Genomic DNA, 12,890 nt, shown 5'->3' with positions numbered 1-12,890 from the left:
TTGAATTTGTTCCCACTCCTTCTCAAGAGCAAGGAAAATGTGTTCTTGCTTCTCCTTTCCTGTCCCTATTTTTAGAACTGGAATCAGAAAGACCTAATCTGGCAGCCTGCAGCCCATTTAAATTATGGAATATCAAGTTCAGAAGTATTTATTAGATGGAATCGAATCGTTATAAATGACATTTCCATTTCAGCTTCATTCTCTTTTTAATTTAAGTGTAAAGAATGTCAGTTACCAGTTCTGGCACTATGCTAGACAAGCAAGGATTTGCACTATTTTAAAAAACAAATCATATTTATGACAGGATAAGCAGAGAGATAAAATGTTTTCTCAAACTGACTTTTTCTGCAACTCAAGCATCTTAGAAGCTGTTTGCAAGTTGTGTTTAAATTACTGATGTACACTCACAACATGAAGATGTTCATTATGAGTGCAGACAAATGCAAATAGTAAAATCTGGCCACACGTAGGAGGTGAAAAAACAGCTTAACTTGTAAATGCTAAAATGCTGCTGATAATTTTATGTATGTTTTCTGCTCCCCCTGAGCTATGCTTAAATCTTGTATGACAAGGTCTTCAGTGTAGACTTGATGCCTTTCATAGCAATAAAGGAACATGGGCTACTCATATCACTGGGTTTCAAGGTTTAATACCCTTGAATAGTGTTCTGCTATGTATTGCCTAGGAAACATAATTCTCATTTGAATCTAACAATTAGAAGCAATCTCTAGTTTAAGGTCTAGCATTTCAAAGCATGTATTTCACATTTTCTAACATGAGGAAACCATAAAGGAGACTCAGAAAGCAAACAGAATTGATTGCATAAACATTATTTCTGTCAGTTGCAGAGTTGCCTCTGATGGTAACTTGTAACCTAACTTGATTGCTTGTTTTATCTTTGTGCATGTAAAAATGGGGATCAATATTCTGCAGTATAAATTAAAGTATTCTTCGTAGTATTTATACAAAAACTCACATCATCTGTTTTTCCTTGGTATTTAACAAACTGTCACAGTTCATTTTAACAAATGATCCTGGAAGAACAACACTGGTTTACACCTCCAATTGCAATGTTTTAAAATAAAAATCCCGACAGGCTGCATAAACTTTATGCCTTTCTGTTTGCTGGCTGGACCAGGGCACTGTTCAGAAAGGCTCTGCACAGGAAAAACAGTGAAGTATGCATTGAAATGAGTTCCTGACTTGATGCTAAAATCTCCCTCAATTATTTATACCCTGTACCAGAAAGAATAATTCTTCTCTTCTGCTGACACTCTTAACCACACAAAAACTATCTTGGAGAACAGTTAACCCTGTTTGTTTCTTGCTGGCTGGTTCTCAAAGCTCTGTACACATTTTAAAAAAATACTCCAGCTCTGGTATTGATCTCCTGGATCTTTTCATACACTTTTCCCACATTTCAGTCTTTACAATGCTCTTCCATGCCTTTTGATCATCTGAAGATGAATCCTTACTAGCTTTCTCAAGGAATGAGATCTGCCCCCTCTCTCAGCCTCCTCATCTGTCCCATCCGTCACCCCTTACTTGGGATTCCACCCTTTTGACATGTGCTTTTCCAACAGGCAAGAATTTATTCTGACTCTCTTCCTTTTTTGTGAAATACTTTTCAATAAAGGGATACTATTCTTGTTATTGGCAGCAGTTTGGCAAAAAGAAGTAGGATGAGTGTATCCTATTGGTTTATTGATTTGCACTGGGCTATAGCTTACACCACATTACATTCTCTGAAAAACTAAGTGGAGTTTTTGGGGTTTTTTTCCCCCAAAATAACTTTCAAATACACCTAAATACAGACAAGCAAGATTCTTTGCAAACCAAATGCTTAAAATACATACTCATTTGATTTAGTTTTATTAAAAATTTTAAAATACTTCCATCCTTAAGCGCAGTAAATTCAGAAAGGAAATTGCATTGGCAGGAAGCTATGAAAATGGCACATGTTCCAAACAAAAATCAATGTTCACATCAAACTCTTTCAATCGTGATCATGTCAGGAAGGAATGCCCTGAACAGCTGAAAAATTATATAAGGACTTAAACAATAATTTATGTGACCTGCTGAGAGAAGAAAAATCAGACTAGGAACTGCAGTGATTGATTGATATCCAGATTGAGGCTGTACATCAGAAATTGTTCAGGATTTCAAATCTGTAGTGCTCTTAAACTGTTCTCACTATTTAGATTACTCTGTAATCCATATGAAAGTGCTTTCAGGTGAGATAAAGTTGCATTTTTATGAATTGTACCTTTTTAACCCAAACAAGGAGTTAATTATTTCTGATGAGCTTCGGGGAAGGTGTACTCATCTATCCTCAGGCAGGCAAAATGCTTTTACTTAGCTTCAGAACATTATCTTTGATAATGGCTCAAAGAAAAAGGTTTCAGCAAGAAATTTGTTGGTTTATGATACATATAACCCTTTAAAAGACCAGGTAAAGCTAAAAAAAACATAAAAAGAGAGGAACTTTTGATTTTCTCAGAATGCATTAGAAGTACTTAATTTTTGTAACTGGAAGACACAGGCTGCTGTCCCAACGTTTAGAACTGGAAGTTTAGAAATGAGAAAATACAAACCAGAGCTTAAACTAACGACTCAGCTTTACTGGAGAACTTGATAAATACCAGAAAGTATTTCATTCATTGTCTTTTCTAGGTATAAATGAAAATTTTATTTGTGCTTACCTGTTCTCTAGTGTTTAATATTTCATTCTACAGACTGCTTCCCAACAGGCAAGTTAAAATATTGTACCAGAGATGGGTACACCAAGGCTATTGCTACTTTGTCCACATTTTGATAATACCCTTTGTACTTTTGCTAGTTGAATCTTGGGATATTGGATTTTAGACCAGCAAATGTATATTAATAATGTATTTATGAATGATCCCCCTAACTTCAGAGGGACTACTTAAATTTTATGAAGCTAGATAGAGAGGATGTGAACTTAGGTTTTCTTATTAACATTTTAAGTGCTTGCGTAAATTTTTATGGAATGATTTGGTTCTTTTCAGGAAGTTTGCTTGGGCTGAAAAGATCAAATCATTCATCACATTATGGCCCATCTGCACTCTGTTCATGGGGACTATTGCCTGGTGCTTTTGAATATTATCTCCAGTATTTTGTTATACATTTACCACTGTAGCTACAGTGAGAAACAACACTTTCAGGTAAGCTGAGTTTTGAAACAAAGTAGTTTAAAATTATAAGCAATGTTTTTTGACTTTCAAAAGTTACAGAGTAGATGTATTCTTTTTATATGTATTTTGAAGCTTGTATTGTTAATATAAGACTGATACTAAATCAATAAGGAATATAAGCTTGCTTTTACTGTTTTTGAGAATTGCTAAGGTCCAGTTGAGGGTATCATAGAGATTCATGCATATTTTGTATGTCAAGTTGCAGACAAAATCCCGATTAATTAAATATTATGTACCTCATATCCATGGGACAACATTTTTGAGAAGTTCTACTATATGAAACAGGCTATTTTCTGAAAATTAAAATTTGCAACCTCACATACATTTTCTGAGTATCCTTCCTCTGGAAGTTTGTGGAAACCAATATTGCAATGATTTCCTTGTGCTGCTCTAAGGTCTGTACTGACATGTAAGATTCATGCTCTCCCCCATCTGTCACAACTCAAAGCACAGATCAGGTAAACCATGTCATTTCTGCAGATATTTAGAAAAGGTTGGCAGAAATTTTCAGAAAGTTATTGCCTCCAACCTGTGTATTTAGGTGAGTCATTTGTTCCCTCTGAATTCACTTTCCTCAGGGCAGCCAAGTGCATAAGTATTTCTGGCACCAATGGAAATAATCATCTGCTCTATCACTTTTTTCCCATGTGGGAAGTACATTTACTCTCCAAAGAGGAACTGAAACAAAATTGTCACCATTTTGACTAGTAGCAACACAGAACAAACAGGAAACACTTCAAGGGAAATATTTACAAAAATAGCATACACAGAAGACATAAGAAGCTTTTATACTATGAATAAGTAGTTAAAAGCAATAATCTATTTCTTGCCAACATTCATGAACAGGAAAGGAGTCAAAATTAATTGGATTAGGAAATAGGTAATTTTTCATTAAACTGCACTTAATGCAGGTAATTGTGCATGGAAACTGTAATTATGGACCCTGTATGTATTTTATATGCAGGACCTATGTCCAGTAGGATAGGTAGCAATAACTATTGGTAAAATTTTCACACAAATTGATGGTTGGAACAACACTGACTTATGCTGAAAGTCTAAAGTACACACTACTCCCTGCATCCACTGGTTATTTCAGCATCACTTACTGTCCCACTCACCTACTGTACTGCAGTGCTGTCACACATCTCTCAGTTCCATACTGTTGCTGAAGATACTGGATAAAGTTACATTCTTCATTTAAGGAAGAAAAAAACCCAAACAAAACCAAAAATCTTGATGCCTTGGTTGCTCATGGCAAGTGAGGAATTCCCATTTACAGACATAAGATAGAGGAAAACAACTGGACAAACCATGAAGTTACCACAAGTGTAATTTTTGTCTCCTTTTTTGTAGATCTCTCAGTAGAAAAAACAGCCCATACAAAGAGATGAATTTTCAGTGCCCTTTGTTTTCCAAGTGTGCACTCTGACAGTCGTGTCATGCCAATGAGCATCACCGTGGTGTCACAGCACAGCCCCTCCTGCATTCAGAGCTGGGTTTCTGCTGTGCATGAGATTACTCAACATGGCAAATGTCTGTGCAAGGAAAAGCTGCTGTGCCTACTGCTTGTCTGAAACCAGGACAGGATCAAGAATGCAGGCCAACAGGGAAGCTCTTTCAATTCCAACACACAACCTCATATCCCGCTTTTTGCAAAATGAAAATCTGTGTTCAGGTTTTGGCAGTCTGACTCAAGACCATGTTTCTGAAATCACAGACTTTAATGGAAACATAAAGTTGATACACAAAACAACATCTGGAAACAGATCTGAAACATCTAAATTGGACTGTGACAGGAGCAAGCTTTGGTAGAATTGGATTATTTAGAATAACCATCACAACGCTAACAACAAGTCACTCAGGATTTACATCCCAACATTTGTAGCAAACAAAAGGTTACCCTTAACCATGGTAGATTACAAATAAAGACAAAAGTAGTGCTGATCATTTACTCTTCCACATAGAACATGACTCACAGTCTGATTGTTCTCCCAAATATCAAGTCACTTTTGTAAGGATAACATTTTTATATTCCACCTTAACAAATTCCAGTGACATTTGCCTTGAGTAGTTTCAACAGCCAGAATTTTAGACCAATGTTTTCTGTGCAACTGTTTTTTATTTGTTACTTTCAATGTAACAGGTTTATTTGGAATTATGTTATGGCAGTGTCCTGTGCATGGCAGCATATGCAATTTGGAGCTGAGAGGAGGTCTCCAACCCACTTAACAAGACTGCAAACAAAATCTCTGTACTTGAGTATCTGCAAAAGGTGTGCTGAGGCAGAGGACGTCCTGTGGCAGAGCTGCAGGAGGGGTTGAGAAGGCTACATAACTTCAGGCTGTGAAGGAGCTGGATGGCTGGTTCCAAGGGCAGCCTGCAGTAAACCCACAGCCAGAGAGGCAAAAACTCCCCGCCATGCACACACAGAAGGGAGGAGGGGTGTCAGTAAGGCAAAAGAATGGAAACTTGAAATGACAAGGACCTGCTGGAGGAAGAGACCTCCCTGAAGCCCGAGGTGACCCCGCAGAACCACTTCAGCACTCGGCAGGCTGGAGAGGGAGGACCCATCACATCAGGGGTGAGGCTGGAGCTCAGCCAGCCTGCCCCATCTGTCCCTGTGCAACAACCAGCACAACCAGCAAAGGTGACAGATGACAGTAGCAGGGGACTCTCTGAGAGGCACGGAGGGAGCCACTCATCAACCTGACAGATTACCAGAGAGCTGCAGCAGGGATGTCACCCGGAGCCTCATACAGTCTCCTGACCATTATCTGCTGCTGCTGTTCCCTGTGTGCACCAGGGATAGAGCCAGGAGTGCTCTGAGGAGGATCCAAGGACATGACAGATCCCTGGGAGTCGCACTGAGGGACTCAAGTGCTGGCAGCTTTTTCATCACTCCTCCCTGTCAAAGGGAAGGGCTTTGAAAGGGCCAGGTGAATCTGGCAAATCAGCAAATGGTGAGGGGTCTAGTGCCATAGCCAGGGGTCTGGCTGCTCCTGGGGACTCGTGCTGAAAGCCTGGACTAGTGAGGTCTGATGGGGGCCCACCTGGCAGAAACATGTCTGGTCACAGGCTTGCCAAGCTGGTGAAGAAGGCTTACACTAAAGTGGCTGAGAGAGGAAATCCTCAATCCATTCCACTCCCACTCATTCGATGCCAGCACCAGCAAGGGACACCCAGAGCTTGGAGAGGGATTGCAAATCAGCAAGAGAGAACCTGAAGTGCTGTGCAAGGGAATTCAAGCCATTCCTGCCAGTAAGTCTGCTCCATCTGAGGCCCAACTTAAATACCATTTTGCAAATGCACATAGCATGGGGGGATTAACAAGAGCAGCAGGAGACTGAGCACACCTGCAGGGCTGTGAGCTTACTGGCATCAGGTACGTGGTAGGATGGCTCCTGTGACTGGAGTGTTGGAGTGGAAGGATACAGGCCCTTTAGAAGGACAGGCAGGAAACAGGAGAAAGGAGTGCTGCCCTCTATGTCCATGACCACGTGGAGTGTTTGGAGGTGTACTGGGGTTGGATGAGGAGTTTATGGGTGAGGATTAAAGGGAGGGCAAGGACAAGTGACATTATAGTGGGAGTCTAAGGCCAGCCAAGCAGGAGATGAGATCCAAGCAGATGAGACCCTCTACAGCCAGAGAGGTGCTGCCTCATATTCACAGGCGCTGGTCCTCATGGGGGGCTTCACCCACCCCAATATCCATTGGAGGGACAACACAGCAGGGCACGAGCAATCCAAGAGATTCATGGATAACTTACTTCTCCAAGTGACTAAGGAGTAAACGAGGAGAGTTACTATGCTGGACCTTGTTCTTTCCAACAAGGAGAGGCTGGTGGGGAATGTGAATCTCAAGGGCAGCTTTGGCTGCAGCGACCAAGAAATGGTGGACTTCAATACCCTGAGGCCAGCGAGGAGGCACACAGCAAGCTCACTAACCTGGACATCAGGAAGGCACACCTTGGCCTCTTCAGGGATCTTCTGGGTAGAGTACCATGGGATAAAGCCCTGAAAGGAAGAGTGACCCAAGAAAGGTGGTTAATGTTCAAGGATCACCTCTTGCAAGGTCAGGACCAATGCAACAAAGAGGAAGTCAGGCAGAAATGTCAGGAGACCTGCATGGATGAACAAGGAGCTCCCAGATAAACACAGAAAGGAAGCCTATGCTTCCCCCACAGAAAAAGGGTGAAAGCAAGGACAGACAGCCTGAGAGGAATACAGAGAAATTGTCCAAGCAGCCAGGGGTCAGGTTAGGAAACTAAAGCCCCGACTGAATTCTATCTGGCCAAGGACATCAAGGGCAAAAAAAAAAAGCTTCTACAGGTACATCGGTGAAAACGTGAGCCCTCTCTGTAAAGAAATGAGACTTGGTTACCTGGGACATGGAGAAGGCTGAGGTACTCAACATCATTGAATACATTTTTGCCTTGATCTTCACCAGCCAGTTCTTCAGCCACTGAGGCCCAAGTCTGCATGAGCCCCTTTGCAAGGCGGCAAAGGCAGGGACTGTGAGAATAAAGAAACTCCCACCACAGGGGAAGATCAGGTTCTGAACCAGCTCAGGAACCTGAGGGTCCACAAGTCCACAGAACCTGATGACAAAACATGGAAAATAGGGTGACATGGTATCACTAAGGGCAAACCCTACAAACATCCTTCTGCGACAGGATTACAGTGCTGGTCAGTAAGAGAAGAGGGGTTGATGCCATCTACCTGGACTTTGCAGAGCATTCGACACTGTCTTACATTACATCCTTGTCTTGAAACTGGAGAGGCATGGATTTGATGGAAGGACCATGTGGTGGATAAGGAATTGTCTGGATGGTCACACTCAGAGCTGCTGTCAACAGTTCAATGTCCAAGTGGAGACCAGTGCTGGGTTCCTCAGGGTTGGTACTGGGACTGGCACTGTTTGACACCTTTGTCGGCGACATCCACAGCAGGATCAAGGGCACCCTCAGCAAGCTTTCCAGTGACACCAGACTGTGTGGTGCAGCTGACACCATGGAGAGAAGGGATGCCATCCACAGGGACCCTGAAAGGCTTGAGAGGTGGGCCCACACAAACCTCATCAAGTTCAACAAGCAATACAAGGTCTGCACCTGGGTCAGGTCAATCCCAACACAAAGACAGGATGGCTGGAGAATGGACTGAGAGCAGCCTGTGGGGAAAAGGACTTGGGGGTGTTGATTGATGAGACGCTCAATATGAACAGGGAATATATTTTTACAACCCAAGAAGCCCCCTGTATCCCAGGCTACACCAAAAGCAGTGTGGGCAGCAGGTCAAGGAGGGGTTTCTCCCCCTCTACTCTATTCTTGTAAGACCCAACCCAGAGTGCTGCATCAGCTCTGGCACCCCCAGCATAAGGACTTCATGGACCTGTTGGAATGGGTCCGGACAAGGGTCACAAAGACTGTCTACAGGGCTGAGCACCTCTCCTATGAAGACAGGCTGAGAGAGTTTGGGCTGTTCAGCCTGGAGAAGAGAAGGCCCTGGGGAGACCTTAGAGCCACCTTTCAGTACCTAAAGTAGCTACAGGAAAGCTGGATTGGGAGTTTTTATTGGGGCATGTAATGTTAGGATAGGGAAATGGCTTTAAACTGAAAGAAGGCAGGTTTAGGTTAGATATTAAAAAGAAGTTATTTACTGTGAAGATGGTGAGGTACTGGAACAGGTTGAAGAGAAGTTGCGGATGCCACATCCCTGGCAGTGTTCAAGTCCAGGTTAGATGGGAATTTGAGCAACCTGGCTGAGTGGAAGGTGTCCCTCTCCACAACACAGAAGCGGGCAGCAGGGCAGGGAGTTGGAACTAGATGACCTCTAAGTTCCCTTCCAACACAAACCATTCTATGATGTCACTATTCTATTCTATTAATTCAGTCTAAAAATCCTGTGTAGCCTATTTATAACTCATAAAAGAAACTATGATTGTACAAGACTGTATGTTTTAACATTACTAATATGAAAAGTGATGGAAAGTAAATGTGTCAGACGAACATTCTTGATTGCCATCAGTCTATACAGCTTATCTTGTATCAAATTTATCTCCATTGTGCTAAAGGTAAGAGAAGTTAAGACTAATAAAACAAATTCTCTTCTCATTAAGACAAGACAATACATTTTACAAGACTTCAAATGTTGAATCTCAAGTCCTCTATTGAGTTACTAAATGTTTGCTTCCAAACCAAGATATTGGCTTTGTTAGTGCCAACATCATTCTAACATTCTAACATTTGATAGCAAGTTCAGTAATCTAGGAGCCTCTTTCCCTCCTCCCTTCTATATATTGTTTGTGCTTCCTGCTTAGATCAAGTGGTTGTATGCTAACAGCCACTATAAAAGTAGCAGTTCAAGTACGTTTTGCCATCCCAGAATGCTGTAACACAGGATGGTTAGTCTAAAAACCACTGAGGATGAAGCAAGGCCATTTGCTCTAAGAAGTTGCCAAATGGAACCGTATGCAAACTGGCAACTTAGAAAGAAGTACCAGAACTACAACTCTTATCCAGCTTGATATGTTTTCTGAAAGGGGAGAGTGCCAATTATAGTCTTCAGCATAAATAACACACTTGAAAAACTATCAATAAAGGGATTTGCCAATTTTAAAGTTCGTTGTTGATTGTACAAGAACAAGTCAATGGACTTCCCACTCTTTGCCTCCTTGCTTTCCTCAGGAGTCCATTACCTTCCACAAAGAAAATTTTAGCTATCAAACTTGTCCATAAATTTTGCCGCTGAGTGTGAAACCATCCAGTTAGCATATACACTATCATTTGCATATCTTGAAAACACAGAGTTAGTGCCATCGAATCTTGTGAGTGGAACGGGGCTCTCCTCAGGCCAGTTCGGGTATGACATGCCTAAAAATGAAAACAGATAATTTTTTCTGCACTGAAGAACCATAACTTCACGTGCAGACAGTAAGGCCCTTGGCAAAACTCCCTTCAATACTTTAAGCCAGTCCACTGGATTTTGTCCCAAATCAATTCATATAAACGGTGTTTTGAAATCCCTGAAGCAGAAATTCAGATGCAGGCAAAAAACCTGGATAAATTAAAGTGCTTACTCAATAAAAAATTGTGTGCATGCATGCACATGTGCATAATAAAAAGTTAAGAACTGTTCTTCTCATAAGCCTCCAACTTTCCATAATTTTATAATTTAACAATCATGTAGCAATATATTGCTTTGCAAGAGAAAGTTCTTGCTGTACAGGAAATGCTCCAAGAATTAATAAACCTATTTGGGACAGGATCCAAAGTCCATTTCAATGATAGAATATTTCCATTTACTTAAATGGGTGCTTTTCCTTTGGCTTCAGTAAGGTTCTGGGGACATTTTCACACCCCCACCAGGGATACTCTGCTTAATTTCAGGAAATCCCAGGAGTGCAACTGAGTAAAGTCCAACACAGTGCTGAGCACTCCTGTCTTGATTCAGCATTTCAAGTTGTATTTCAGGTCTGTAATTATTTGCATTGAGTGCAGTAACTGTTTCTGTGTTCAGGCACAAGTGATAACCAAAATGGATGCAGAGTGCTTAGCACCATGTTGATTCAGCTGTGCAAGCACAGAACCATAGCAGGGCTGAGATTTTCAAAAACAGAAATCTGATTCTGTTGCTTATTAAGCATTCAGCATCTGCCACCAACCTTGTGGCAACTTTTTCTGCTACTTCACTAAGTGCCCCAAAATCAACATGAGTTGAGAAAACCTAATGAAGAAAATAATAGCTAAGGTGTAGATCAAAAATAGACCCAAAGCCATGTATTAATGGCAACTTTTAAACTAAAAGATCCAACTTATCAAAAGTCATACTGCTTGAAGAATGAAAAAACTATCTGATGTTAGTAAGTATCTAAAACCATGTAGAATATTTAATCAGAAGACAAAATATAGGAGTTTTGGCAAGAACCATTTTTACTGTCCATCTCACCATCACAATATGAAAGCATATGTTCTTTTTAAAAACACTTGCTACATCATTGAGTTGAGGTTTAGTACTAACATGTTCATAACAAATCAAAGGACGTGAAAACAGCTGATATTTTCAAAATGCCCATTGTTAATTAAGTTTTCAAAGGATTTTACACGTCAGTTTAGTCTGTATATAATATTTATATACAGTATTTCTACCTTCTGTATATAATAATCTGTTTTCATCCTATGATACATTACATACATTTCAGCTTATAGATCCAAAATGCACTAATAGCAGCTGAAATTTAGACATCCTTCTGAATAAATGAAAAATGTTGCAGATAAGTCTTATCACTGAGTTATGGCAAAAAACAGTATTAAAAAAAGTCTATTGCTTAAATTAGAGGTGCAGAATCTAACATATTTTAAATGTTGTAGCCTCCCCCAACAGGATAGTTGAATTAGATACTCATTAGCATTTTATATTTCCCCTGAGAATACTTCCCTGATCATTTTTTTTTTTGCTTTTACTGTATGATATCTAGTAATTTTACTTATTTTCACATCCTTTTAAAATGTTTATTTTAGACACAGCTGCAAAATGACTAAAGGATGATCTTGATGCAAACTTTGACATTTACTAAAAGAAAAAACAAACAAACAAACAAAAAAAACAACCCAAAAAAAGCTTCCAAGCATTTTTTGATTGGCTTCATTCAGACAAGAAACACTGTAATGGGGTTACAGAGTCTGAGAACAGTGCAGAAGAAAAATCAACTTTTTTGTGTGTGTTGCTAGAATCTAGTAAATGCATGTGAAATTCTACCATAGAGTTTGTTTTCAATCCATGTGGAAGGGAGGGTTCGAGGGAGGGGAGCATTATTACAGTCCACGAGAGGTGTCTCCTCTTCGGAGAGCCCGTCATCGTACAGCAGGGAGTCGGAGGGCGTGGAAGCTGCAAGGTCCAAGTAGTCCTGAGAAATGGACACAAGAAGCTGCATTAATGCACGTGGCAGTGCTGCTGTTTGGGTAACAAGCATAAATGTGCACCTGCTTTCTTTACAGCAAGGAACTGCAGACCCACTGCATTCACCTTTCTCTAGAACCTCTGGCACCTGAGCAGGCTCTGCTTTCCAGCAGCCACAGCAGCTCTGGAAGCTGATTTGCCTCAACACTGCACCTGCTACAGACATAGGAATACTTCCCCTACTTAATTCTGCACATCAACAAAACACCCAGCAAACTGAAAATCTGTCCTAACTGCTTTGTTTGACCTTCAGCTGCTGGTATGCCTCATCCATATGTATGCCCAAAAAAAAAAAAATTTGCATATATATATATATTTGCACATATACATATATATATATATATATATATGTGCATGCTTAAAGGACAAGGTACTCATATCTCATAATCATTTTACAAAAGCTATTACATAACAATGCATAAAATAACTATGGTAAATATCGCCAAATAAAGCTTTGGTTGCTGTTCTAAAACTAAATATTTAGGTCACTGATAAGAATTCATTGGTTATTGTGTAGTTGAATTGCTTTGAAGCAAAAAAAAAAAAAGAATGCTAAGCATTTTCAACTAATTTAAAATGCATGAAATACTACATTCTTCTAGTTCTGGCTCTCTAACATTATTTATTTAGGAGTAACTTTTCACAATAGTTTTTAAATTATTACTATTGTTTAAAGAAAATAGGTTAAGGATAATCCATCCACATTTTGGGCTGAAGTCAC

The 12,890-nt window shown here is 40.3% G+C and overlaps 1 protein-coding gene across 1 annotated transcript in view; it reads right to left on the bottom strand.

Moving 5' to 3' along the window:
- Positions 1–4,912: 4,912 nt before the first annotated feature.
- RET (ret proto-oncogene) overlaps positions 4,913–12,890 on the bottom strand; it is a 77,457-nt gene continuing 69,479 nt past the window's right edge. The window contains exons 19-20 of the mRNA XM_063163905.1: positions 11,969–12,116; positions 4,913–10,083 (exon numbers count right to left, since the gene is read on the bottom strand). Of these exons, the coding sequence (XP_063019975.1) occupies positions 9,926–10,083; positions 11,969–12,116 (306 nt within the window). The 3' untranslated portion in view covers positions 4,913–9,925. The remainder of the gene's footprint in view (positions 10,084–11,968; positions 12,117–12,890) is intronic.

Source organism: Melospiza melodia, chromosome 9, assembly GCF_035770615.1.
Source record: "Melospiza melodia melodia isolate bMelMel2 chromosome 9, bMelMel2.pri, whole genome shotgun sequence".
In the NCBI taxonomy this organism is placed as follows: domain Eukaryota; kingdom Metazoa; phylum Chordata; class Aves; order Passeriformes; family Passerellidae; genus Melospiza; species Melospiza melodia.
The sequence above is the reverse complement of the archived record's forward strand: the minus strand, read 5'-3'. Positions and strand labels throughout refer to the sequence as shown.